Source organism: Micromys minutus (assembly GCF_963924665.1).
Source record: "Micromys minutus genome assembly, chromosome: 10".
Classification (NCBI taxonomy): domain Eukaryota; kingdom Metazoa; phylum Chordata; class Mammalia; order Rodentia; family Muridae; genus Micromys; species Micromys minutus.
The window spans coordinates 64,825,859-64,851,185 of NC_137979.1; the positions used below are offsets into that span (position 1 = coordinate 64,825,859).

At 46.8% G+C, this 25,327-nt stretch overlaps 1 protein-coding gene across 4 annotated transcripts in view; it reads left to right on the plus strand.

Moving 5' to 3' along the window:
* The window catches only part of RPTOR (regulatory associated protein of MTOR complex 1), a 263,751-nt gene that overhangs the window by 76,164 nt on the left and 162,260 nt on the right, over nt 1–25,327 (plus strand). For all 4 annotated transcript variants that reach the window (XM_080924542.1, XM_080924544.1, XM_080924545.1 and 1 more), the window contains exon 4: nt 20,640–20,798. In XM_080924542.1, coding sequence (XP_080780668.1) covers nt 20,640–20,798 — 159 coding nt within the window. The remainder of the gene's footprint in view (nt 1–20,639; nt 20,799–25,327) is intronic.

Consider the following 25,327-nt stretch of genomic DNA (forward strand, 5'->3'; position numbering starts at 1 on the left):
GCTAAAAGCAGGCTGTGGAACAGTTGCTGGTGCCATGGAGGTGAGGGCAGTGACGTGTAGCTTAGAAGCCAACTCCTAATATAATAAAGATCAATACGCAGGCTTGCAGTACCTCTGTGAGGTTCAGTTTTATTTCATTCACTTTATTGGGTATTGAGTTGACTAATTAGATGCTAAGAAAAATGTAGTGATAGTCTTTCCCGTTACTTGCACTTTAGGGGAGACTAAGCTCACACAAATGATAGCTGTTCATCATCTGATGAACCTGGCAGCTGTTTAGGTGCATGAAGTAGGAAACCTGGCCGGCCCAGACATGCCCAGACCCCTCACCCCTGGAGCCTGGGTATATCACCAGGTGAAAGGTGTGACTGAGTTGGGTTCTTGAGAAATGTGTACCCCGTGGATTCTCATGGCTTTGCACACAGTGACTAGGCAGGCACATGCTGAATTCTGACTGACATCCTGTCTCTGTGAGTCTAACTTGGCTTGACTTCAGCCTGTACTTAGAATTATTGTCCGGCTGAACTAGAGTATTGGCTATAGTTTCCAGCCTTGGTTACTAATTGGCAGGGTGTAAGGCATCAGTTGGAAGCTGTGCTGTGAAAGGGACTGGACATAGGACTGGACCTTACTGTGTTCTGTGTAGACCCAATGCTCTTGGAATGTCTGTCTCAGTCCCCAGAGTACTAGGTTCAGGTGTGAGTCATTTGTTTGCTTTTGCATTCTAGTTTGTGCCCTCCCACATTTTCATTTTAATTACCTTTTTGTAGAATTGGGATGGTACCCAGGGCCCTGGGGATGCTGGATACACATGATATCATTGGGCTGTACCTGCAATCAAATTGTATATTTTGGATGTATAACATATTGATAGAGATTTGCACATCGGAAGTGTATAAAAAGTTGTGCACAGATTGTTGTTCCCATCCCGGTCCTATAGCCACCGGCCCCATGTCTAATTGCTGTAGGTGTGTCTGTCTTTCTTGTGTTTCTTTAATCTTTTTTTCTTTGGATCATTTTACACAGACATCATACTGCACACACTTGTGTGTGCTCTACTTTTCCTGGGAGCCACACATATCATTGCTGAGACCTGAGTACTCATTCAGGGCTGGACACTCCACCAGTGTCCACCACTGTCCAGCACAGGCCCTCAGCATGCTGGGAACATTCCACAGTCTGGCCCCTGTTCTTAAGGCTGTGTCTCTGAGGTGAACCGTGGTGTCTCTGGGCCACTGAGGTGCATTGGCGGTGTTTTTGTTGCTGTTGTTTATTGGTAACAGTCAAGGGTTTTCCAAGATAGCATCCCCTGTTGTTTTGCGTCCTCACAGCAAGCAGCACATGCAGAGCTTCCACGCAGAGCCCAGGGCTCCTAAGCACCACAGGCAGTGCATGTGTCTGCTTTAATCTCAGTTCTTCCTTTTAATATAAATGAGGTTCAGTGTTTCTACACAGCTAAGGTTACTGCCATAGTTTGTCCCCCACCCCCATTAGTCTTGGTGATTTTGTTTGCATTCTTTGAGTTTCTGGGTGATGGTTCACATCTCCTGATCTTGTATTCCTGGGAACCTTTGGTTGTGGACACTTTTCTAGAGCAGCCACCAGAATTACCCTGTGAACAGAGCTGGGGATTCCAGGGGGTGGGAGTGGGGTTTGCCTTTCCTCTCAGGATAATGGAGTCTGCTTTGTGAGGTTCTCTGGGACAGATACAGGCCAGAAGTTCCTTCAGAGCGACTGAACCCTTAACAATTCTCATGACATCGACTCAGGCAAGTGCTGTATATTGACCACATAACTCAGTGAGTTGACGCAGAGCCAGATATGGCGGTACACCCTTAATCCCAACAATGCCTCAGTATGGCGGGTGCAGGTGGTCCCAAGAGTTCCAGGCCTGTTAAGGTGACATTATGATACTGTGTGTCAACAAAAGAAAATGAAACAAAAACCACAAGAAAATCCCCCAAAACAAAAAAAAAAAAAAAAAATGTAGCTAACACAGAGATGTGATTTAGCTCAGTTGTATCCTGAGTGTCTCTTGCCTAGATGTGATGTCAGTACTTGCCACACAAGAGCAGCACGTTCTCAGAGCAGTTTGAAGATTAGGTTGGTTTAGGTGCGTGTTGTGCCATGGAGTGGAGAGCAGGAACTGGGTCCACTCTCTAACTTTATTTGGGCTGCAGAGTCTGGCTTCTCTGACGTCCATCTCCTGGAAAGCATCCTTTCTGGCCTGGTGGACTGACTCCAGCTGAATGAGCATTGCCACGGCCTGCTAAATGTGGTTTCTACAGAACCAGACAGCTGCAGTTGAGACGTAGACTGGTCTACTTTGGACCCTTAAATGTAATTTATTTTGAGTCTTGAATGAAATTTATTTTAACTTAAAAAGCGGGGCTGTGAGGGCTAAAATCACATGGCTTATTGGGCCTGCCAATTCTAGTTAGTTCTGATGGCCGCTCTTCTGTTCTTTAGCTCGGTAGAAAGAAACGATCAATCTTTGATCCTACGTCACCTATGTTGCCTCTCTCTGGGCAGTGGCTGCTGAGACAGGGCCTGTGGTGGTTTTCTCCCGAAAAAGTACTAGGACAGATACTGTCTCTGCTTCTGGAGTCAGTTTAGGGCAGTGTCTTGGCCAAGTGTCACCTCCTACCTTGGCTCCTCAGTCCAGGCTTCCTTCAAAGAGCCTCATTTGGGTCTCTTCAGCCTTTGCTTTTCTCTTCCCATTCCTTTCTCCCTGAGTATCCTATTCCTTCATCCTGAAAGCTCCTTCTGAGGCACAGGTTGTCTGTACTGCTGTCTGGAGACCTGAGCTCTACCCATGCTGTGCTCCTTTGTGCACATGTGTATTCTGGGTATTGTTGGTGCTTTATTGTTTAGGAGTGGGTGGGGTCTTCCATGCCCCTCCCCAGGTTGATGGTGCTAGGTTTTGGCACACTTCCTCCTGTTCATGCATGGTGATGGGCCATAGCACAGACCCCAAATGATCAGCTTTAGAAGAAAGGAGAGCAGAGGCTCAGTGCAGGTCATATTGATCCTTGTGACTGTTAGCCTCTTCAGAACAGTCATTTCTGCCTTAGCATGTGGCACACACAGAGGAGGACAGTTCAGAAATGCACACAAACACAGCTGCTGTGGCTTCTCTCTCCCTAGTGCCCACTGATTCCGGATTAGGGGTCATGGATTTCAGCAGGTCACTGTACGTCCCTCACTATATGCTCTTGGCTCTTAGCTTTGAATTTTGAAAGTTGTTATTTTATGGTGATTGTAGATGTGTTTGGGATTTTCTGATTTAGGCAGGAACATTCATTTATCCATCCACTTTTGTCCCCCTGCTTTCTAATATGTGTGAGTCAGTGCATTCACTATATGTGTTCAGAGAGACAGAATTCAGAAGGGTGCACCAGGTTGGAGGAACATGTGCTTGGAATTGGTGCTGGAAGGTGACTCTAGCAGGGAGGTGACTCCTGAAGTCCCAGGAAGCACAAGTCACAACTGAGGAGAGGCTGGGCGGTAAGAAAAGCACACAGGAGGCAGAGAACGGGGACAGTGTCCCCTGGAGGAGGAGACAAGGGCGACCGGAATGCATGTGCTCACAGGTGTGCAGGTGCCTGCCAGCCATGGCAGTCAGTACCCACTGCCCAAGTCAGCACTGCTGGTACCCGAAATCCTGCCTCCAGCGGTTCTTATATATCTTACCTTCTTCAAAGGCTGTGCTGTTCGGAAACCCTGCCCCTCCTCTGGTTTCCCGGAGGAAGAATTACAGGTGCAAGAAACAGTTTGCTAAGCTCACAAAGCTGCCCTGAGGTGGGGTTTTACCTGTTCCACACCGGTACTGCCACCCAGTCTACCTGTTCTCCCTGGGTCAGCAACAGTGGCTGTGGTAAGGGGTGTTTAAACAGTTGGCTTCAGTGTGCTGAGGGAGCTGTTTTCTAGATTTTTCTCTCATAATGAGGAAAGAGCTGCTGTCGTTCCATATATTATACCTGGTAACTGTCCAGAACAAGAAGGAAGGTGGAATTGATGCCCTTGTGGAAGAGGAATTTGCTCCAGAAGTGTTACTTCTGGTCCTTGTGGGTCTCACTGGTCAGATCTGATGTCTACTGGCCTTTCAGCCTTTCTTGAGAAAGCCCAGGAAACTACAAGGGTGACTCCTCTGCGAATCTGTCACGCTCGTTCTCTACATCAGCAGCAGTTCTTCCGGGACAGTTGCACAAATGGACTGTCGAGTCCTTGGCCAGCTCAGGCACCTATGTGAAACCCAAGTCAGCTGATGCCCCCGGTCATGCTATAGTGGGCAGTGGGTATGCATGGGGTAAACATGATCTCATATGTATCCAAACATTTATCAAATGTCTCCATGCGCCCAAAGCATGTCTACAGAATGTTTAAGGCTATAGATGACCTTATGAGTCAAAAAAATAATGTTCTGTTCTCAGACAGCTGCAGCTGGTCAGGGGCACATGCACTCTTCTGTCCCCACTGGAACATCATTCTAAGAGAAGCTGGATGCACCACCACCTTGCCCTGAGTCTGTGATAAGTGATTTATTTACTCGAAAGAATGCAATCCTGAGTGGAGAGTGCTCTGCTCTGGAGCAGTAGCCAATGCTCATCTTCTTTACCAAGCCCAGGGTGGGCAGAGGAGGCCTACTCTTTCTAGAGCAGTGGAGAAGATGATGCCCATCATTGGGCCTTTCAGGAATCAGCTGGAGCTTCAGTGTTTTCCATGTTTGCTGTGCAGAGTAACCAAAGATGTTTCTTTGCAGCTGGCTGATTTCCCGCATACACTTGACACTTCTAGTGTCTGGAGATGATGTTGAGCACCCCAGTAGCAGTGTGTGTGCATTAAATGTGTTTTTTGGAATGCGATAATCCTTCAGATTACTGGCATGTCTGTCTCTTGGCTTTCTGTCACTGTGATAAAACCATGACCAGGAAGCAACCTTTGGGGCGTGTGTGTGCGTGTGGGGGTTTATTTTATTTTACAGCTCTCATCACTAGGAGTGTCAGGCTAGGTACTCTAGGCAGGAAGATGAGGGAGGGGCAGGAACTAAAGCAGATGCTGTGGAGGAGCACAGCTTACTGGCTTGCTCAGCCTGCTTTCTTACACATTTCTGGACCACTTTCCCAGGGTGGCACCATTCATGGTCTGGGCTTCCCATATGTTTCATTAATTGAGACAGCGATAGGCTGCAGACCTGTCTGGTTGGGGCATTCTCAGCTGAGGCTCTCTCTTTCCAAGTGACTCTTTGCATTGTGCTGATACAGCCAGCACAGCCTGCTCTTGATAAAAGTTCTTTGAAGATTTCCCCTAAATTGTCTGCCCATACCTTGGCAAGTGCTTCCTGTGAGCACATTTAGTCTGGCTGTGCTTTGTTCCCATTGCTCAGGCACAGAAGCAGAGACATGGCTTAAATGTTTGTGCATTTGTCTGTTTATTTGTGTCTGTAGCTTTCTTTGTGTGTATTTGTAAACTTTTTTCTTGTAGGCACTTTCCCTGTGCTCACCCTCTGTCCTCAGCTTTCTGTCACCGTCTGTTTCCCATCTTCTCATCTGGATCACCTTGGAGTCAGTTCCATGTGTCATGCTGCTCCATGTGTGGGTGTGAGTATTTCCATTCACTTCTAAAGACGACCGGTTCTTTAAGCATGCACAGTTATGTGTGTAGGTCACAGATGAGGGCGTCATTGATTGAATTATCTACTCTGCTGATCCATAGGCTTACTCCATTACTCAGTCCCTTCTGTAGCTCATTTCCTGTCCTGTTCTTTCCCTTAAATGAACTGATTAAAGAAATGAGTTTCTCTGCATCCTGTAGAATTTAATGTTTCTGGGGTTTGTTGACTTCTACCCCAGTGGCAAACCACACTGCACTTGTCCCTGGGATTCCTCTGTGTGGCAGGTGAATCTAGAGGCTTGTGCAGATCTGGTGCTCAGGGGAGATTCAGAAGTGGTGCTGCAAGCTTCTTCCTATGTGTACAGAACTCTTTCTTCTGCCTGTGTTGTGCGAAGTTACCAGCAGTTGCCTGGCTCCACTCGCTTGCCTTGTAGGGGATGGGGTCACAGTGCCTTTGGCATCCCTCCCTGCTGGTTAACAGGGTTGTTTCTGTGTACTTCCTCTCCACTTAGTACATAGCTTGAAGTCACTACATTTGGGAAGGCCAGAGCCAGTATACTGCCCTTTATATGCTAGTTTTAGAGTAGTGGGTTTCACACAGGTGACCAGTAAGGGATGTGGTCTCCTGTGTGACCAAGCTCTTCAGTGTGCAGAAACTCTGCACTGGTGATCATTGATGCTCACTGTGTTTTGCCACTGGCAAATGGAACCTATTCCTGCTGGCTCCTGGGTCTTTAGATGCAGGCCCAGGAGTGTGTGATTGTCCCTATTCTGTGAGGTTTGACAAGTCATGTTCATTCCATGCATCCACCGAGCCAGGCCTGATGTTGGCCTTATCTCTGAGAAATCCCTGGGTTTTGTTTATTCTTGGGATGGCATATTTAGAGAGGTTAAATCCTAGCCACAGGAGTTTACATTGTCCACACCCAGCCCTTTTCTCTGTGTACTTTACAAATAAAACCCACCTTGAGCCCTTGCTGACTCAGGTTTAAGACTCCAGGATTTCTCTTTGATCCTGTAGTGATTGTTGGTGCTGCTGCTCTTCTCTTTCTTTTTCCTCTTTCTCCCCCCCCCCCCAACTCTTCCTCCTCTTCCCCCTACCTCCTCAAGTTCAGGTGGCTTGTGGTGGGACATTCTAGCTTATCCATTTAACCCTTCACTGTACCCAACAATTTCAGAAATGATGGCAACCTTCCTTCCAGTGGTCTTTGAGAGCTGTCTTCAGGTGTCTGCTTTTCCTCTGGTGACAGGTGTGGGCACTTTATCCTATGTCATAGTCCCTTGGAAGAATTCCATCTGTCTTCAATGGCTACCTGGGTGTATAATCAAATCTATTTGTTTGATTTTGCTTACAACTTAAAACTTATTTAGGGGCTGGAGAGGCCACTCAGTGGTTAAGCTTACTTGCTGTTCTTGCTGCAGAGGACCTGAGTTTGGTTCCCAACACCCACATGGTGGCTCACAACCGTCTGTAACTCCAATTACAGGAGATCTGATGCCTTCTTCTGACTTCTGTGGGTGCCAGACATGTATCAAACATTATGCATAAACATTTTTTTAAATTAAATTTTCATTTTTTAATGTGTGTACATAGACATCTGAGTGTGCTTGTGTGCATTGTGTATTCAGTGCCTACAAAGGTCACAAGAGTGCTTCAGATGCCCTGGAACTGGAGTTACAGTTAGCTCTGAACCACCTGATATGAGTGCTTAGAACCAAACTTAAGTCCTCTGTAAGAGCAGCAAGTGATTTGAACTGCTTAGCTATCTCTCCAGCTCCTTGCTTACATCTCTTAAGGTCTTAGAAAACAAAATTAGTTTTGCTTTGTAATTATGTAAAACTTATCCTGATTCCAAAGTTAAATTCAGTCAAGGATATTGGGGAACTCTGGCTGCTAGTCCTGTTTTCTAGCCACCCTCCCACCACCACATTTAAATATTTCAGTAATGGCTCATATGTACTCGGAAGACTGGCTTTCTTCTTTCATGTGTAAATGGTGGACATGATACACACGATTTTCTTAATGTTTTTTGCACTATATCAATACAAGGTCCTCGTTAGAATTAAAACTCTGTTCTTTTCTCAAACTCAGAGCTATTTTATGTTGGGCCATTGCTTTGTCGTGGAGGTGAGCTTGCATCTACAAGTTGTAAGAATAATTGCAGGCTGGCTTTTACCGCTCCACTGGCAATTGTGACAAACAGGCATGTCATAGATGCTACTGAAGCCTCAGGGGAAGTGCTCCAGCTAAGGACAGCATTTCCTACGCGGGCCTGTAAGCAGGACTGAGGAAGTGAAGGGAACCCTTTATTTTAGGAGTGGAGTAGCCTGATCTATAAGTCAGAGTTCCTATTTTGAGGCTAGATTACTTCTTATCAAACCAAGGAAGGAGGAATTGTTGAATAATGCATGAGGGAAAGACACAGGTTTACAACTCTCCTGTGAAGCTGCTCTCTGGGCAGCTCAGAGCTGGAGGCGTTTCTTCTCATGCTCTTTTGCGTCAGTGTTGCTATTGCTTACCTCCTGGATGTGCCTGCCAGGCTCAGGGAACAGAGACCTTCTGTGTGGCCCCATGCTGGGATGGCCCTTTTCTTCCCTGTGGTAGAAATCAGGTTGTTCTGGTTGTCAGTTGGAGGGCAGTGCAGACATTTGGCGAAGGCTAGTGAAGTACTCCAAAGAGGTGTTCGAGGCTGTGTGGCTGAACCGGTGATCTCGAGCCCCAGCATGGGTCCCATGAATGCTGAGAGCAGACCTTTGCTGGCAGACAGGGGCTGTCTAGAATTAACTACTCCTCAGTAGCCCATTTTGCCAGCCCGTACCCCATTTTCTGGGCTCTACACGGTTTTTTTTTTTGGGAAGATGAGTGAGCAGAATTATGGAGGATGCATCTGTATACCCTGAAGAGTGAAGTTTGTGGCTACAGACCCAGTGAAGATGGCTCCTGATACCTGAGCAGACACACTAGAGGCACTTGGCCACTTGGGAATGCATTTGGGCCATATCTGGCATGGGTGTGGGAAAGGTAGAGGCTATTATTTCTTCTCACAGCCCTTCTGACCTGCTGTTGGTTTGTTTCCGTGCACTCTAAGCTTGGCCTTCTGTGGTGGTTCCAGAGGTGCTGCTCTGCTGTTCTGCTCTAACACGTGTCATCTTCTGTGTAGCGTGAGCCCTGAGAGGTGTGACCCACCTCTTGACATTTGGTTAGTGTCACAGATGCTATGGCCTTTGAAATTTTCAAGGCATTTTGTGACAATATGAGCCATGGCTGAATGACAGACATGTTGTGAACAGGTCTTACTCTGGTATCTAGTGAGTGGTGCTGGTCCAGAGTCCAGACTGCCCACCCATTCCAGTCTGCATATTGAGATCCCCAGTGTTCTCTTTTCGACACCCCTGGCTGGTTAGCACATGGAAGTATTCCAGGTAGCCAACAGCTGCTGTTGATTATACTTGGAGAAGCTTGGAGGCACAAATCCCAGAGGGAGCATGACATAGCTTGTGCCAGTGAGTGACAAGTGTTGCTGACCAAGTGCTCTGTGAAAACATCGTAGTCTTGGGATTCTCTGCACCAGGAAACAGGTAGTGGTGTTGGCTTGCTTTAGTAAAGAGATTGCTTGTCCTGTGTATCAGAGCACAGAGCACAGGGGCAGCCGAATGGCAGTGGAAAGATTGTGAGTAGCTGGTCTTGCCAGGCAGATCTATCTTCCTTTTGGTTTTTTTTTCTTCTTCTTTTTTTTTTCTTGCGTGTGCCCCTTCGTACAATCCAGGAACTCTTCACTATGCTGTGATGCCACCAGGGTAATGAGCAGTAAATTGTGAGCCTGGAGCCTGGCTTTGAAATTGCTCTGCCGTGTGCTGTGTACTTTCTGCCTGTAAAACCAGGAGTGCCAGTGTTGTCTCCACTGTAGTGTAGGAACAAGAGAAAGGGACCTTAGGAAGTCAACCCTCAGAATGTGTCCTAAGAGCTGACGTTGCCTCTGGCTGTTCACCTGCTCCAGGAAAAGCTCTGCCTCACAAGTAGGCCAGCCCTGTGCTGTTCAGGTGTTTGGAAGAGAAAAGCTTCCAGGCTGAACCATGGGTAGGTCACTGCCTTCCATGGAGGTGGCTCTTTGCCTTGGGTGCACGTGTTTCTCTCCCTTCTAACTCCACAGCACCAAGACTGCTGCACAAGATACAATGAAGATGTGTGCCCAGAGAAAGCTGTCACAGTCACACAAAGGGAGCAGAAGGAGACATCTCTGGTACTCTTGGAACCAGGATCTTTATTAACAATCATTTCAAAACACATAGCTGGGCATGGTGGTACACGTCTTTAATCCCAGCACCTGGGAGGCAGAGGCAGGTGAATCTGAGTTCGAGACCAACCTGGTCTACAGAGCTAGTTCTAGGACAGCAAGGGTCATACAGAGAAGCCCTGTCTTGGACAAAAAGAATCAAATAAAACAGTATAGGCTGCTGGAACTGTCCAGAGAGTGACTGGTCACTTCTGAACGTAGACACTCTAAAGGCTCCTTTGGAAATCAGGGACTCAGGCTACAGAGGTGTCTGGCCAGGTGGAGGGGAGGTAACTCAGGGACGCTGAAGATGCTGTGTCTACTTCCTTTCGCCACGGTGAGCTGCTTTGTTCATTGGTTGACCAGCACCATTTTCCCATATCCCAGGATGCCGACTGAGCTGTAGTCAGCTGGTTTGGGTTTTGCCTCTGTAATTCCTGTCCCTGTCTGGCAGCCTGGGTCCTTCAGCTCTCCAGGTGCAGCTGAGACCATTGCTCACGTAGCAGACTCAAGGGGTCGATGTACAAAGTGAGAAGTAGCTTTTGTTTATTTTTCTATGAAGGGATTGACATGGGAAATCACTTTTGTCTTGATGGCACCATGGAAAAGGACACACAGAACAGCATCTCCATGGGAGTCTTTAAAGGGACATGAAATGTTGTCCTGGAGTAGACTAATGCCCGAATTACATAATACCTGCCCTACACTCTCCCTGATAAAAGTCAGCCCCACAGGTATGTGGAGACCTGTGAGGACTAGTAGAGCACTCAGCTAATGGAAGGCGAAAGGCTGCACATGAAGTAAAGGTAGTCTAGACATGACACTAATATCCAAAGACGGGATCTGAGGGTCGGTCGCTGTGTGTGCCTGCCTGCCTGCCTGCCTGCCTGTCTTTTTCCTGTGGCTGTTACCGCCTGGTGTCAGGCCACCTGAGTCTGGGGTGAAACAGGAAATGCAGTGGAGTGGCAGGCTGCAGCAAGACAGGAGTCTGGCCAGAGATTGCTCTTGGAGGCACACCTGGGAGTGTTTGCGTGAGACACAAGGCCGGTGATAAGAACTGCCTAGACAAGGCAGGAGGAGTGTAGCTCAGAGGGATGAGGAGTAGCGGCTAATACTCAGCAGGCAGCTGTACTGGTTAGGTGTTTGTCACAGAACCTCAGTTGAGAAGATGCTTCGATCACACTAGTCTATAGGCAAATCTGTGGGGTATTTTCTTGATTGCTGATTGCTGTGGGTGGGATTGCTATGACGATTTTCCTTGGTTGTATGATAAAGCAGGGTGGGCAAGCTAGTAAGCAGCATTCCTACATGGTATTTGCTGTAGTGTCTGCCTCCTAGGTCCTGGCCTTGAGCTCCTGACTTGACTTCCTTCATGATGGACTGTGAGCTATTAGAAAAAACAAATCCTTTTCTCCATACCATGGTGTTTATCACAACAACAGAATGCAAACTGGGACGCAGGAAAGCCCCATGAGGGACTGGTTGCACCTGAATGCCAGGCACAGCTGAACTGCATCAGGAAGCTCAAGGTTGGGCTGAGTGCTGGTATGGTTCATGGAAACAGCCTGAAGAATGGCAAGGCCACAACATGGAGACAGGAAATCTTGCTGTGTATACTTTCTATTTGTGTGTGTCAGTGTGCTCCCTGAAGGAGTGCTGTGTGGCTCTTCATTTTCATCTCTGTCTGTTAGCCTCACCAGCTGGGCAACTGCTAATTCTTGCCGACTGTTCTGTTCTCCTCGCTCTCCTCTTGCAGAGGTGTCTACAGACTATGATCTGACATGAACAGTCTTCCCCATGGCTTTTTACTCAGGTCCCTATTTTAAAGTAGCCCTTCTCTGCCTACTCACTGAAAGTTCTGGTTCTTCACCATAGCAGTATGCCTTATATAGGAAGACATCCATTATCTGGGTACTGCCTAGGGCTGGAGAGCCATGGATGAGGTAGAAGCTTGACTGATGGCTGTGTCTGCCTAGGAGGGAACTGGGTGCTTTGGTACAGGTTGGACTGTATTCCTGACCATGCTCTCTTTCAGTCCATGGTTTGGATCAGAGGTTAGCTGTCAGGACAGTATGTCATCTGTAGGGGACCCGGGAAGGTAGCAAGGGCTCCCCTCCTTTGCTGCTCTACAGCTCAGCCAACTGATTTGCTTTAACAAAACAAAACAAAAAACAAAACAAACCTTTTCAACAATAAGGAAGTGTGGAGTACAAAGACTAGTGCCACTACACTGGGAGGTTGATCTATTTAAAAACAACAAACCGAAAACAACTGGCAAAGACAGAATCCATTCTCATAGTCCTAGTTGAACAGGACAGTGGTGCCAGAAGTCCTAGAGAGGTAGAAGACATGTTGCCACTGCTTCACAGGGTTTCTGAGCCTACAGACAGATCTGTGGGGAGCCCTTCCTGGACTTCACTAGCATATGAAGCTGTGTGCGGTTGGTTACCCAGGCAGATGCTGACTGGAGACCAGGGCACCAGGCTTCCTTAGTTACATTCTTGTCTTCTGTGACAGGCTCCACCCCCACCTACTTTATTACATCCTGAGAGTTGACTTTGGGAGGAACCAGCACTGTACGTGGTGTGGGGGTTGTTTTGTCATTCTTTTATGTCCAGTGAAAACACTCATAAATTCCCCAAACCATTGATGTTTCACCTGCTGCTGTGCCTTTCACTCCACAGAGCCATTATCCAGGCGCCCTCATTTTGAAACGAAACCTTACGTGGTGTGGTGACATTTAATTTAGTGTTTCTCATTTCAAAGCCCTTAAAAATATTAATTAATTCCTGTCAACCCCCAGGAGGCACATTATTAATATCCGCAGTGCCTTTCATGCTGGTCCATTAATGTGTCCTCTCAGTGTGATAGGTAAGAAATGAGGTTGAATCTACTTTTTTACATTAAAAAAATTTTTTTTGCAACCACACAAGATAAGACCTTGCTGGAGTCAAGGTCAGAAATAACGAATCCCTAATTTTATTAAGATCTTGGCATGACTTCAGTTTTGTGGCTTTGCATGTGCTTTGGGAGAAGCACACTCCTGTGAGGTGTAGTGTCTGGAGCAGTAGATGCGTTTTCAGTGGCGCTTTACAAGTGCAGTTCAATAGCTATGCAGAGGTGCAGAGTCCAAGAAACCACTGCAGCAGAAAAGAAATAGTGGGAGGTAGAGAGCAGGGAGCTCTGGGCATTTCCATTAGAGAAGAACAATGACTGCAGGTGCTCATGGGAACCTCTAAACTGCAAAACAGATGGGCATGGCTCCTGGAAGGTAGGTCTGCCCTCCGACTCAGGTGATCTCCTCTTGATGTGGCCTCTCATCCTCCATTTTCTTTCCTCCATCTCCCTCATTCTTTCATTCCTTCCTTTTTTAAAGACAGTCTCTCTCTCTCTCTCTCTCTCTCTCTCTCTCTCTCTCTCTCTCTCTCTCTCTCTCTTTCTCTCTCTGTCTCACACAGAGCTGTGGTCTCAGACTCACAGATCTCTGGCCTCTGCAGCCTCCACAGCCTCCACCACCAGGAGGCACTGGACAGCTGCTGATGCCAGTGTTCCAGCTGAGCTACTGGCCCTGCCCTCTTTATTGCTCTGAGAGCTGAAGTCCTGCTCTTGAAGGACTTGAAGTTAATTCAGATGAGTGAGGTTACTGTGCAGGAGCAGAGACACATATCCACCTCTGTAGCAGACTCTGGGCAAGGTCAGAATCTGGTGACATTCATGAGAGATGTGAATTGGAGCTGTGACCATGAGGTGTGGACCTGCTCTGGCTCCTTTGTAAGACTGAGGAAGTTGAGAACATGCACTGTTTAGGAGCGTTCCAAAAACAGGGTCATGAACGGTGATGGTATTTGGGCCTTTTGGAAATGAATAGGGAAGTGTGTATATGCACTAACTTGTAGGGAGTGTGCACATATACTAGCTCATAGGGAGTGTGCATATATACTAACTCATAGGGAATGTGCACATGCACTAAGTTATAGGGAGTGTGCATATGCACTAAGGTTAATTGACCTTTCTCATGTTGCCCAATAAGATTATGAGGGAGGAGATGCTAAATCAGTAACATCAGGGTTGGAGGGGCAGCTAGAGAGGAGTCGTGGTCCCCACTGCTGTCACCTGCTAAGCATAGACTGCCTTCTCTGGAGATTTCCTTTCCCTTCCTGCCTTAGTCTTCTCAGGTCTCTGGTTGGGAAGTGCTCTAAGAGCCTTCAGGCGCAGGCGCATTCTTCCTGGCAGAGTTATTTCTCTCAGTCCACACTCTACCTTAAATGTTTAGCCTCTAAGGACTGCAGAGTCTTTGTTGGTTGCACTTTGCATTAACTGAAGAAGGCAGCTTTGCTGTAGAGACCTGGCCACCTCCAGGGCTTGCAAACCACTAAGACAACTTGAATTTGGTTTATGATTTCCTTGTTATTTCTTTGGTAGAAAATAGAAACATTTTTCTGCTTCCCTTGTGTGGTCACAAAGAGAATAAATAGCCAATTCTTTTGACTCCTCTTTGTCAGACCCCAAAGACATGCAGGACAGATAGTAGCACACCAGGCTCATTGAGTAATGTGGCTCCTCCTAGGTCTTCTAACTGCACTGCCTGCTACCCCATCTCTCTATCTCAGGGGTGTCTCTGTGCTTCCCCCAGTCTCTCTGTGCTGTACCACCTTGTCATTCCAGCCATGTGCTCTCTGAATTCTCTCGGTAAGCTTGGGCCTCTGCTCCTTTTTGATCCATTTGCCTTCTCCCCCACTTTTATGGCCCAGTTCAGTGGGACCCTTCCAGGTGCCTCTGCTGTATCCTCCCTCATATGTCCAATAAAACCTTCTCCATAACCATTACCTTGGAGTGGTCAAAAGGATGCCATAACTGCTCCCAGGTATGGTGTTAATTCCAAATACAGAGGAGAAAGATCACCAACACATATCATTATGGCCAAGGTGGGGTTTTAGAAGTCAGCATTGATGTGAGGAAGACAAGGTTTTTATAGCGCAGGGGCAGGGGATTTCCAAATGGATGTAGTGGTGAAAAATAGGGTTATAGGAGCAGAAGCATATGCATAGCAAGTCAGCCATGGCAGCCTCCTGGAAGAAAGACATGGCTGTAGACTGGTGGTCTAACAAATTAGCAATAACAAACCTTTGAAATAACAGTAGGGTTGCAAGATGGTTATTAACTTTTTAAAACAAAGACATGATTATCGTTCTTGGAACAGGCAGTACAGAACCATTTGTAGTTCAGGTCACATGTAGAGCACAACTCAGTCCTTGAGGTTTAATCAGAAACAGGAATGAATATAGTTTGTCTCTACTGTGAGATTGGTTTTAAACCTAAGATGGAGGCAGGCTGGTTCTTCCGTGGCTGAGGAGGAGAAGGGTTTTGTTGTAGATATGAAGGAGAGTATTGTCAGAGGCATCTGGAAGAGTCCAGAGCAGGGGGAGAAAATAATAGACTGAATCAGGCTATGAGAGGAGAGAGAGAATGGGAGAGTGAGAGAGCAAAGAGGAGAGAAGGCAGGAGAGGAGCCCAGGACTGAGAGAAGTATGTCTGCTGTTTCTTCAGGACGTAACATGCTTGGTAATATGATCGAGGCCTGCCTTTCCATATCCGAGTTCTCTGCTTATGTCACCGAAGAGCCTTCTCTGAGTGCATCCTCTACCCAATCCCCCGTCTTGCAGCCTCTGATGGAGTCTTGGGGGTGGTGTTATCTATATATCCCTCTTTGTTCTGTTCCGGGCTGTAGATTTGAGGTGAAATGTTCTTTACCTCTTATTTCTGTCTACCCAGCTGTGACACATACTAAAATGCACTCATGTAGATATAGAGGTGCTCATTTTAATTACAGATGGCCAGCAGAAGGGTCTGCTAAAATGGGGTGTGGTGTGGTGCTTAGTTTGGCCAAAATAGCAACAGTGACTCAGAGGAAACTCCCAAGTTTGAGCTCATCCGGGTCTTAGCACAAAGTCCCTTGCCCAGTGCTCCGTGTTTGTGTAGCAAGTGAGTCACACCTGTGAGGAGTGACCTTGCGTTGGTGAAGCAGTCTCCCAGGGCTGCCATTGGAGGCTGTCTGACACGTCACTTCACACTTCCTTAGGAGCTTCAGAGTATCCACTGTCTTGTCTGGGTGTAATTTTGGAGTTTAGAATACTTAGTCTGAGTCCTCACAGCATCACTCAGGACACAGAGGAACTGTACCCTGAGACTGTATTCCGGCCCCTTTCCGGTCTTGTGATGTGCAGGCTTGCAGCCAGGCACCCTAAAGGCCTGACTGGACACTGCAGTGCACAGTACCCAGTGCCAGTCCCACAGTTCTTTACAGGGTTGTGCTGACATTCCTTGTGTCACCATGATGTCAGATGGCATTTCATCATTTTGACTTGTTCTTTACTAATTGTTATAATTAATGCCACTAACAGTCTGGTGTCACTCAATAAGCTAGCTGCTGTTAACATGTTGTCAAGATGTAGAAAGGACAAGGACACACCCTGTACTGAAGGACATACACAGAACTGTAAGCAGTGATGGCCCCTCACAGTCTGTAACTTTACTGGAGACGTCGGTGCACAGGTAGACAGCGAGCAGCACACCCTGAATGGAGGCTCAGGAAAGGCCCAGGCAGTGATGCGTACCCAGGCTCATCAGCGCCCTTGCCCCATACTATGCGCCTCTTGCCATGGATACTTTGTCTTCACATGGAGGCTTCAGCCTTGGTTCAGTGGAGCCTCCATGAGGGTGTCAGGTAGTTGAGCGTGGGCTTCATACCTTGTGCTGTGCATTAGCTTTCCCACAGACCCTAGCGGTATCATTTCACTGTTTTAGAGCTGCATTCTGGTCCTGAGAGGACTTTCACTTTGCTGGACCTTAACCTACCATGCTCAGGCAGATACCTACCCCAGGTTGCCCAGCCCTACAAGTAGCTCTGCCGAGAGCCCTGTGTGTGGCCTTAATGTGCTTTGCTCACAGGAACCTGGAGGGACCTTTTAAGTCTCGGCTTTCTTTCTAAAGCTTTCATATACTGGCGTGGACTACCATGGACTAGCAGCCAGATTTGTCAGTTTGTTTATTTATCTTTTTAGCACCTAAGTCAGTTTATTAAAGTAACTAACTTAGTCGTCAGCAATAGTGACTTTAGCCTCCATCGTGGCTCTGTACTGAACGAAGTAGTCTTTAACATTCTTGGAAGGGGGCTGGAGAGATGGCTCAGTGGTTAAGAGCACTGACTGCTCTTCCAGAGGTCCTGAGTTCAAATCTCACAACCACATGGTGGCTCACAACCATCTGTAATGAGATCTGATGCCCTCTTCTGGTGTGTCTGAGGACAGTGTACTCAGGTGTTTTTCTGGAATGGTTCTTAGCCTTGGCCTGCAGAGTGGCCCTGTCCTTTTCAGGTGCTTTTCTTTGTGCCTCCATCCAAGTCTGCATATTTCTTCTCCAGAGATTTCACATCATGGTTGCAGAGGGAATTCACATTTGGTGAATCACCTCTGGTTCCACGAATATCTTTCCACTGTCTTTAAACACATGGCAGCTACTTGTTCCTTGGAGGAAGCACATAAGCAGTGTTTCACAGTGTCCACAACCACATCCCAGAAGGTTGTTTATTTCCTAACTTGTGCTCCTCACATATGTAGATAGAAGAGGCCAAAAGTGTGTGCGTGCGTGTGTGCGTGCGTGCGTGCGTGCGTGCGTGCGTGCCATCTCTCCTTCAGATGACCTTAGGCCCTGCTTTCTGTTTTGACCTCTTGCCACTTGTCTCTGAACAGTTTGGTGCTGGCTGACCCTGGGTACATTGTAGTCCTCCCTATTCTCTACACTTGCTGTATCTTCCTCAAGTAATATTTTGCACAGTTTTATTTTGTTTGTGTATTTTCATATTTATTTTGGAAACAGGGTCTTGTTGTATAGCACAGGCTGGCCTTAAACTTGAAGTTCCTTATGCTACCTACGTCTCCTGAGTGCTAGGATCAAGGAGTGAGACATGATGCACAGCTGTATCATATGCATGTGTATATGCATGCAGTGTGTTCTGGTCAGATCTCCCTGCTACCTTCCTTTCCCCCCCAATTCCTTCCCTGTCCCCACACTACTTTTTCTTCCCAACTTTACCCTACCCTACCAGCCCCCACACAAATACCTACTGAGTCCAGTTGCTATTTCTTGTTTGCTCATGGGATTAGGGCCATTTTCTGGAGAGTGGATAGCCTCTCCTAGCAGCCATAGTGATTTTGCTTCAGATTTCTGTCTTTTCTGCCTCTTAAGACTTTGTCCTCAATGACCCTGAGCCCTGAGTGAAGGCTGTGGTGTAGAGGACCTATCTGGGGCTGAGCACGTTGCAGTCTCTTATACTTTGACTGAGTTTGGGTCTCTGTTAGCTGTCTTTCCTGACTACAAAAGGAGTGTCTGTAACAACAGTTGGAAATGCACTAATGTGTTGTGCAAAGATAAGAGAAGTTCATTACTGTGTCCTTTAGCAGAATTGATAGCGTTAGGCTCTTCATTAGAGCCTACGGTCTGACTAGCCATGGGGTTTTGTCCTAATTCATGATACCAACAAGATTTTTGTCTTGTAGGGTGGTGGTCGTGGTTGTCTTCTTCCTCTTCTTCCTCCTTCTATACTTTCTTCTCCTCCTCTATTTTATGTTTTGTTTCAGTTTCTCCACGTGAGATTCCTTTGTATATCTCTGGCTGTTTTGGAACTCACTCTGTAGACTAGACTGACCTTGAACTCAGAGATCTGTCTACCTTTGTCCCCAAGTGCTAGGATTAGGTGAGCACCACCACTGCCTGGCTGTAGATGGGTTTTAAATCCAATCAGAAAGGCAGCACCCAGACACAGCATCGATGGCACTGTCCCACCACTGTGCACATTTGCCAGGCAGGCTGCTCTTGTAGCTTACTGGTTGGTTCACAGGTTCACGGCTGCAGGCAACTGCCGATGACAGCCTTGCTCTTTGGTGCATATAGCACCTTTCCACAGTGGCAGCTAAACAGTCGGGATGGAGCCACCAGTTTGATTTCTCCATGCGTTATGTCTTCACATGGGTCTTACCTGGAAGTTCTGGAAGTGACCAAGAGGGACAGATAAAAATACCAAGAGCAAAGTAGCAGGACACAGAATCCAACAGTAGCCTTCCTGTATACCAAGAACAAACACAGTGGGGAAGAAATTAAGGAAAATTCACTATAGATTTTAAAATGTAACAAACAAATAGACAGACAGACAACCTTGGTCTAAGTTTAACCAAGGAAATGAAAGACTCGTACAATGAAAACTGTCAGACACTAAAGAAAGAAATTGAAGAATTTTCTAGAGAATGGAAAGACCTCTCATGCTGATGGATTGGTGGGATTAATATTGTGAATGGCCATCCTGCCAGAAGCAATCTGTGGATTTCAGTGCAATCCCCATCAAAATTCCAAAGCAATTCTTCACAGGCATTGAAAAGGCAATCTCAAAATTCATATGGAAACACCAATACCCAGGATAATCAAAACTTATCCTAGACAATAAAAATGCCACTGGAGGTGTTATCCTTCATTGCTTCATTTCTGTTTAAAAGTTAAATGTGACTTTACTTTTATTCTCTGGAACATATACATTACTTTTAAAGGATAGATCATAATGTCCATCTACATAGCAGAACTTTCATTGGTTTTCTAGTAGGTTCTGCATAGTTTTGGAGAACATGGTCCTGGTGCCTGGAATTATTTGGTATGCCCCAGTGCTACGATGATCCTCAGTGACACAAGGCTCTGCTCTTCAAATTCTGCACTGTGAACTTGCCATTTAAGTTTAGGGTAAGCACAACATAGGTGGACATGAGCAGGAGACCCTCATCCCTGTCATTGGCTTCAGCGTTTGTGGGACATTTTCAGACTTTGCTCTGTCCCCACCTCATTCCACGTGCAAGTTAGCCCAAGTTTAACAAATGAGCATTCAGGACATTTTATCTGACAGCTCTGCTCCTGGGAGGCCCTGTGTCTGACCCCCTCTAGTGTCTTCATGCTGCATTATCTTAGTTAGATTCCCTGCAGGATTTGGGGTATCTAGGAGGCTTTCCACAGTAACTGCTTTCTTAGTTTTTTGCCCCCTTCTCTCTTCTGTGTGAGTTCCCAAAGCAGCCCATTTTATTTCATAACACAGCTTGCTAGGTGGTTACTGGGGTTGGAGTGGCTGTGGGCCTGGCTGGGGAGAACTGAGTATCTGCTGAAGTAAGCTGTGTGCCTGGTCAGGTCCCTGTTACTATGCTTTCTTGGTGTACTGGCCACTTCCCACAGTAAAGTTCCACACAGTTCTTCCTGAGCTACCTCTCAGCAGTTAACCATTTTTGTTTTGTTATTGGGGTTTTCTTTGCCGTCTCTGTGTGTATAGAAACCCTGTTGTTCATTTCAGGACCCCATCCTGAGGCATTGCAGTGTCCTGCACAAGAGAGCAGTATGCCAAACAGTGAATTTGGATTCTTCCTTCTCTTCTTTATTACTCTGCATTGCTGCAGTGAGTGCTGCATCTTCAGGGCAGTCCCTCTGTCTAGCTCATGCCACCGTGGGACAGGCTGTCCTTATTCATGTCCCATGTTATAGTTGACCGCATCGAAAACATACCATATGACCACATTTTCCTCTAGCCTGTGCTCACTGTTTAATGCAAGAGCTTGGGGCCACTGTGCAAGGCCCCACAGCCGCTCCCTGTAGATCAGTGCCCACGAGGAAGAGGATCCTCACTTGCCCTTCCAGTTTGTAACAGATTGTCTTCTTTTTCCACCACAGGCTCGGTACAAGCAGAGCCTCGACCCCACTGTGGATGAAGTCAAGAAGCTTTGCACATCTCTGCGCCGGAATGCCAAGGAGGAGCGAGTCCTCTTCCACTATAATGGCCACGGGGTGCCCAGGCCCACAGTGAATGGAGAGGTCTGGGTCTTCAACAAGGTGGGTCTGCCCTCAGCTTCTCCTTCTGCCTTCTCCAAACGGCCTTTCAGCTTGGGTGTCACCTGAGATCTCCTGCCTATGGCTTTTGCTAACCCTGGGAATTCCAGGCATTCAGCCTTTAAACAACAGTGACACGTGAATCGTTCCAAGTCAGCAGCCGGGGTGCCTGGTGAGGGTGTGTGGACCTTCTGTCCTCAGGAAGAGGTGGGATGCTTGGGTGCATATGGATCTCTGCACTGGCTTCCCAGTCTGAGCAGCTGACTGTGGTTCTCTGTCCTGAGTGTCGGAGAACCAGCTTTCTCGTAAAAGTCAGAAGCACTCTGCATTCTAAGGAGCCCAGCACCATTGTTGCCACCTGGGCCTTTCTGATGGTCAGCACTTCCAGTCTCTAGTGCTGCCGGGAGTCAGATTGGATGAGAGGAAGAGTCCCGCTGGCCCTGGACTGAGGAGTGCAAGTGTCCTACAGGGAGATGGTTCTGCTGGTACGTGGCAGGCACAGCATCCGCAGCCAGCGCATGTGTGGCAGCCCCTTGAACTCTTGAGCTTTGATTTTTGGGCTGCATTGAAGGTGGACCTTCCTTGTGGTCGAAGCAGCCTCGCTGTCTCCTCCTGCAGATTAAAAACATACAGAGTGTGTCAGCTGCTCATGTCCTTTCTAAAAATGTGCTTCCTGTTAGTGCCCACTTTCCTGTTGTCCTCGTGCTGTTATCTGCCGAGACCACAGAGGGGCCTGAGTTGGTTTTAGGACCTTTCCCCAGAGGTGTAGTGAACAGGACACTGACACTCATGGACTCCCCGGCTCCTAGTTAGTTTCCTCTGCAGGGACAGTGCTCTGCCTTTCGTATATGGTCTAGGTGCCACCTGTAACGTCCTCTTTTCTATTCATAGGTTCCGTTTATATTATGTGTTGTAAATGTTATGTGTGGGTGGGCACACACATGCCACAGCATTAAAGCATTAATGCAGAGGTCAGAACAACTTCTGAGTCCGTTCTCTCTTTCTAGCATGTGGGTACTCAGAACTGAACTCACGTTATCAGGCTCGATGGCAGCCTGCTAAGCTATCTTGCTATTCAGTTAAGAAAGGTAGAATTTAAAGGAATATGGTGTCATGGGCCACCAGGAGCTCACCATCTCCTTTAGGAAAGGAGGCTGTGGAGCCGTGTGTGCCCTCCTCAGTCTCACCCCCTCCTCTTTCTCTCTACATACTGACATGAAGGCACAGAGGAATCCAAGCTTCTTATTCTCTAGCTGACTCATATCATATCATATCATATCGTATCATATCGTATCATATCGTATCATATCGTATCATATCGTATCATATCATATCATATCGTATCATATCGTATCATATCGTATCATATCGTATCATATCGTATCATATATCATATCATATATCATATCCTATCATATCATATCATATATCCTATTCTATCATAGCATACCATACCATATATCATATCATACCATACCATCTATCATACCATATCCTATCCTATCATATCATATGTGCAGACAGAATCATTTCAGGGAGAAAGGGTTTATTTCCGCTTACACATATACACCCACATAGAAATATTTGTGAATATGTATGCATGTGCGTGTGTGCATGTGTGTGCATGTGGTCTTATGTATGTTCACGTAGAGGTCTGTGTGGGCGTCTTCTTCAGCCACTCTCCCTGCTATGTTTTGAGGCAGGGTCTTCTCTGAATCCAGAGCTCTCTGTTGTGCCTGGATCGCCTGGCCAGCAAGCCTCCCCGATGCTCTGCCCACGGTGCTGATGTTAGTGACACACACCACTGCATCGGTTTTTACCTGGGTGTCAGGAATTTGAGCGTAGCTCTGTGTGCTTGCACAGCAAGCCACCTCCCTCACTCCTGGCAGGAGACATGGCAGTGGGTGACTTTATGGTGGCCAAAACAGCTTTTTGTTATGTAATACCACCTAGAAGCAGAAAGCTAGGACCAGAAGTGGCACCAAGGTATAACCCTCAACCCCTACCCCAGTGACCATAAGTCACTCAAATAGTCCCTATGTCTACAGCTCCCTAAATCATCTACTGGTTGTGGACCAATTAAAACACATAAGCCTCTGTGGAACATTTCTAATTCAAACCCTAACATGGGTTCTGGTGGTTCTGGATGCGTTGTAACCACCCTGTGGGTGAAGATTCCGATCTTAGTTCTCTTGGCAGATCAGGACCCCTCAGGTGCAGACACTGGGTGTAGATTTTGGTGGATTAGGATTGAGTATAGACTTCTTGGTTGGCTGGGACTTTCCTCTACTCATAGTCTCCTCTGTTTGACCCCAGTGCTGCTGGGCGCCTTCTCATTTCACAACTGTGACCTGCCGCCCCTTCCCAGTTCTGGTATGCAGGCGGCAGGATGATCCTTCCTCTGCTCTGGACAGCTCCTTTCTCACTCTGTTGGCCGAACCGAGTCCTGTTGATTGACAGCTGGCCACACAGTAGTTCTTGGGTTGTCTCCTGTTGACCCTGATGGAATTCTTTATATTCCTGACAAACTCTTTATCATCCTATAGACTGTGGCTGTGTTCTCTAAATTTATGACTTGCTTTCCGTTCTTTTGCAGTGTCTCTGATGGACAGGAGGCTGTGCAGCAGGTCACTGCTCTCTCCAGGGGCAGCTGCACCTACCTAAGCTTTCTTCAGTTTTGTGCTTTAACCTACTGTAGTGAGGACTGTGAAGTACCCAATTTTTTTTTTTCATATATAGCATGAGATAGATTCCACATTTGTCTTTGCAGCTCACTGTGAACAGATTATTTATCCTTTTATACACTAACCAAGTATTTTATTTACGAGCTGTAACCCTAGATTGGCCAGGTTCTCACTATATCCAAACCACATGCCCCTTGTTACTTGCTGTTGCCACCCTGGGCTGCTTCTGCTCCATCAGCCTGTCCTGGCCACATGCTCATGATCCATCAGGCCTCACGGTCGCTTCCTCTTCTCTCTCTTTTCCCCTTACCCTCCATCTCTCCTGAGACTCTTCACTCAATCTCCAAGTCCTGCCTTCCTCTACTGCCCAGTCACAGGCTCTAGCCTTTCATTGACTAATCAACTTTAAAAAGGGAGCAAGGTTTACACGCCAAAGGCCGTCATCTGTGAAAATGCACTCTGGACAGCAACCAGATTTTGGGTTCAGAATTTAGGGTTTGTATGCTTAGCTCACTGCTACCTCACCATCCCTGCCAGCTTTAGCCTGAGGCAGCTCTCTCCTGTGCCAGTCAGTGGTCTTGGTTTTCAGTTTCTTAGTTTGAGGGGACACAGCACCTTTTATTTTTCTTGTTGATATTTCAATTAATCTTGGCCTTTTGGTCTAGCAAAAAATACTGAATCTTTTTATCTGTTTCCATAAAACTTGTGGGGCTGGATGGCTCAGCAGTTAGAGCACCTGTGACTCTTCCAGAGGACGTAGTTCAGTTCCCAGTTTTCTGTCTATATTGTGGTTCCCAGTCACCCGTAGCATTAGTGTCCGGGATCCATTGCCCACTCTGGCCTCTACAGCACCTGCATACATGTGGCATATATACACTTTGTCTGTCACACACACACACACACACACACACACACACACACACAAATAGGTAAGGAGAAGTAGAACAAGAAAAGGAGTACTTGTTGGAATATGTCTTATCTATGGCTACAGAAGATCATGCAAATCCTAGATGGTTGTTACAGATGATCTTTCAGACTGTGATCCTTCAAGAAGCCTGTCAGGATAAGATAGCTTTCTTGGTAAGAGTGTAAGTTCCTTCATTTCCTTACTTGGGTATGTGGGAAGGCCGTTCTCCAGATCTTAGGGTTCTAGTAGTTTCTCGGGGTGAACTGTTGCTTCTCATTCGTAGTCGGGCATTTTCATTGAGCTCTCTTGTCTGCGCCTTGTCTCGTTTTCTGCTACTGCCTATTAGAGAAGGAAACAGTGACGGCTTCTTGAGGAATACTCTGTGAGGATGGAAACAATCATTTATCAGATTGAGAACTGTTTCCACTTTGATGTCAGAGAATCATGATTAGGTATTGACTCCCCTAAAACCTTTGTTTCATTGTGTATCAGATTAGGAAAGATCTATTACTACTTAGTTTCTGTTTGTAGATGTTGACTTTTCTTACAACCTTGGTTTGATGTGTTTCTGTTAAGATGGTAGAATTCTTTTCCCCCTAACTGATAAGGAACTGCTCGACCTGCATGACTGTATGAAGTGCCACACACCTGTTGTTGGGACGGCTCATGATCTCCGTGTCTCTGCTCCACACATGCTTTGAAATCTGCGTCCCTGTTGGGGTTTTCCTGAACTTTTCTTTCTCCTGTCTTTCTCTGGTCCAAGTAATCAATATTCTGTGGCCTGAGAAAATGAATAGGGAATTTCCTTCTTGTCATAGACTCTCCAGTGGTATTTATAAGAATCGAAGCTTTTCACTGCCCAGTGCAGATAGTTGTGTGAGGTCTCTGACTGCTGGTCTAGGGTCTTTCTTAGTTAGAAGTAGGTGTTCATTTCTTCTAAC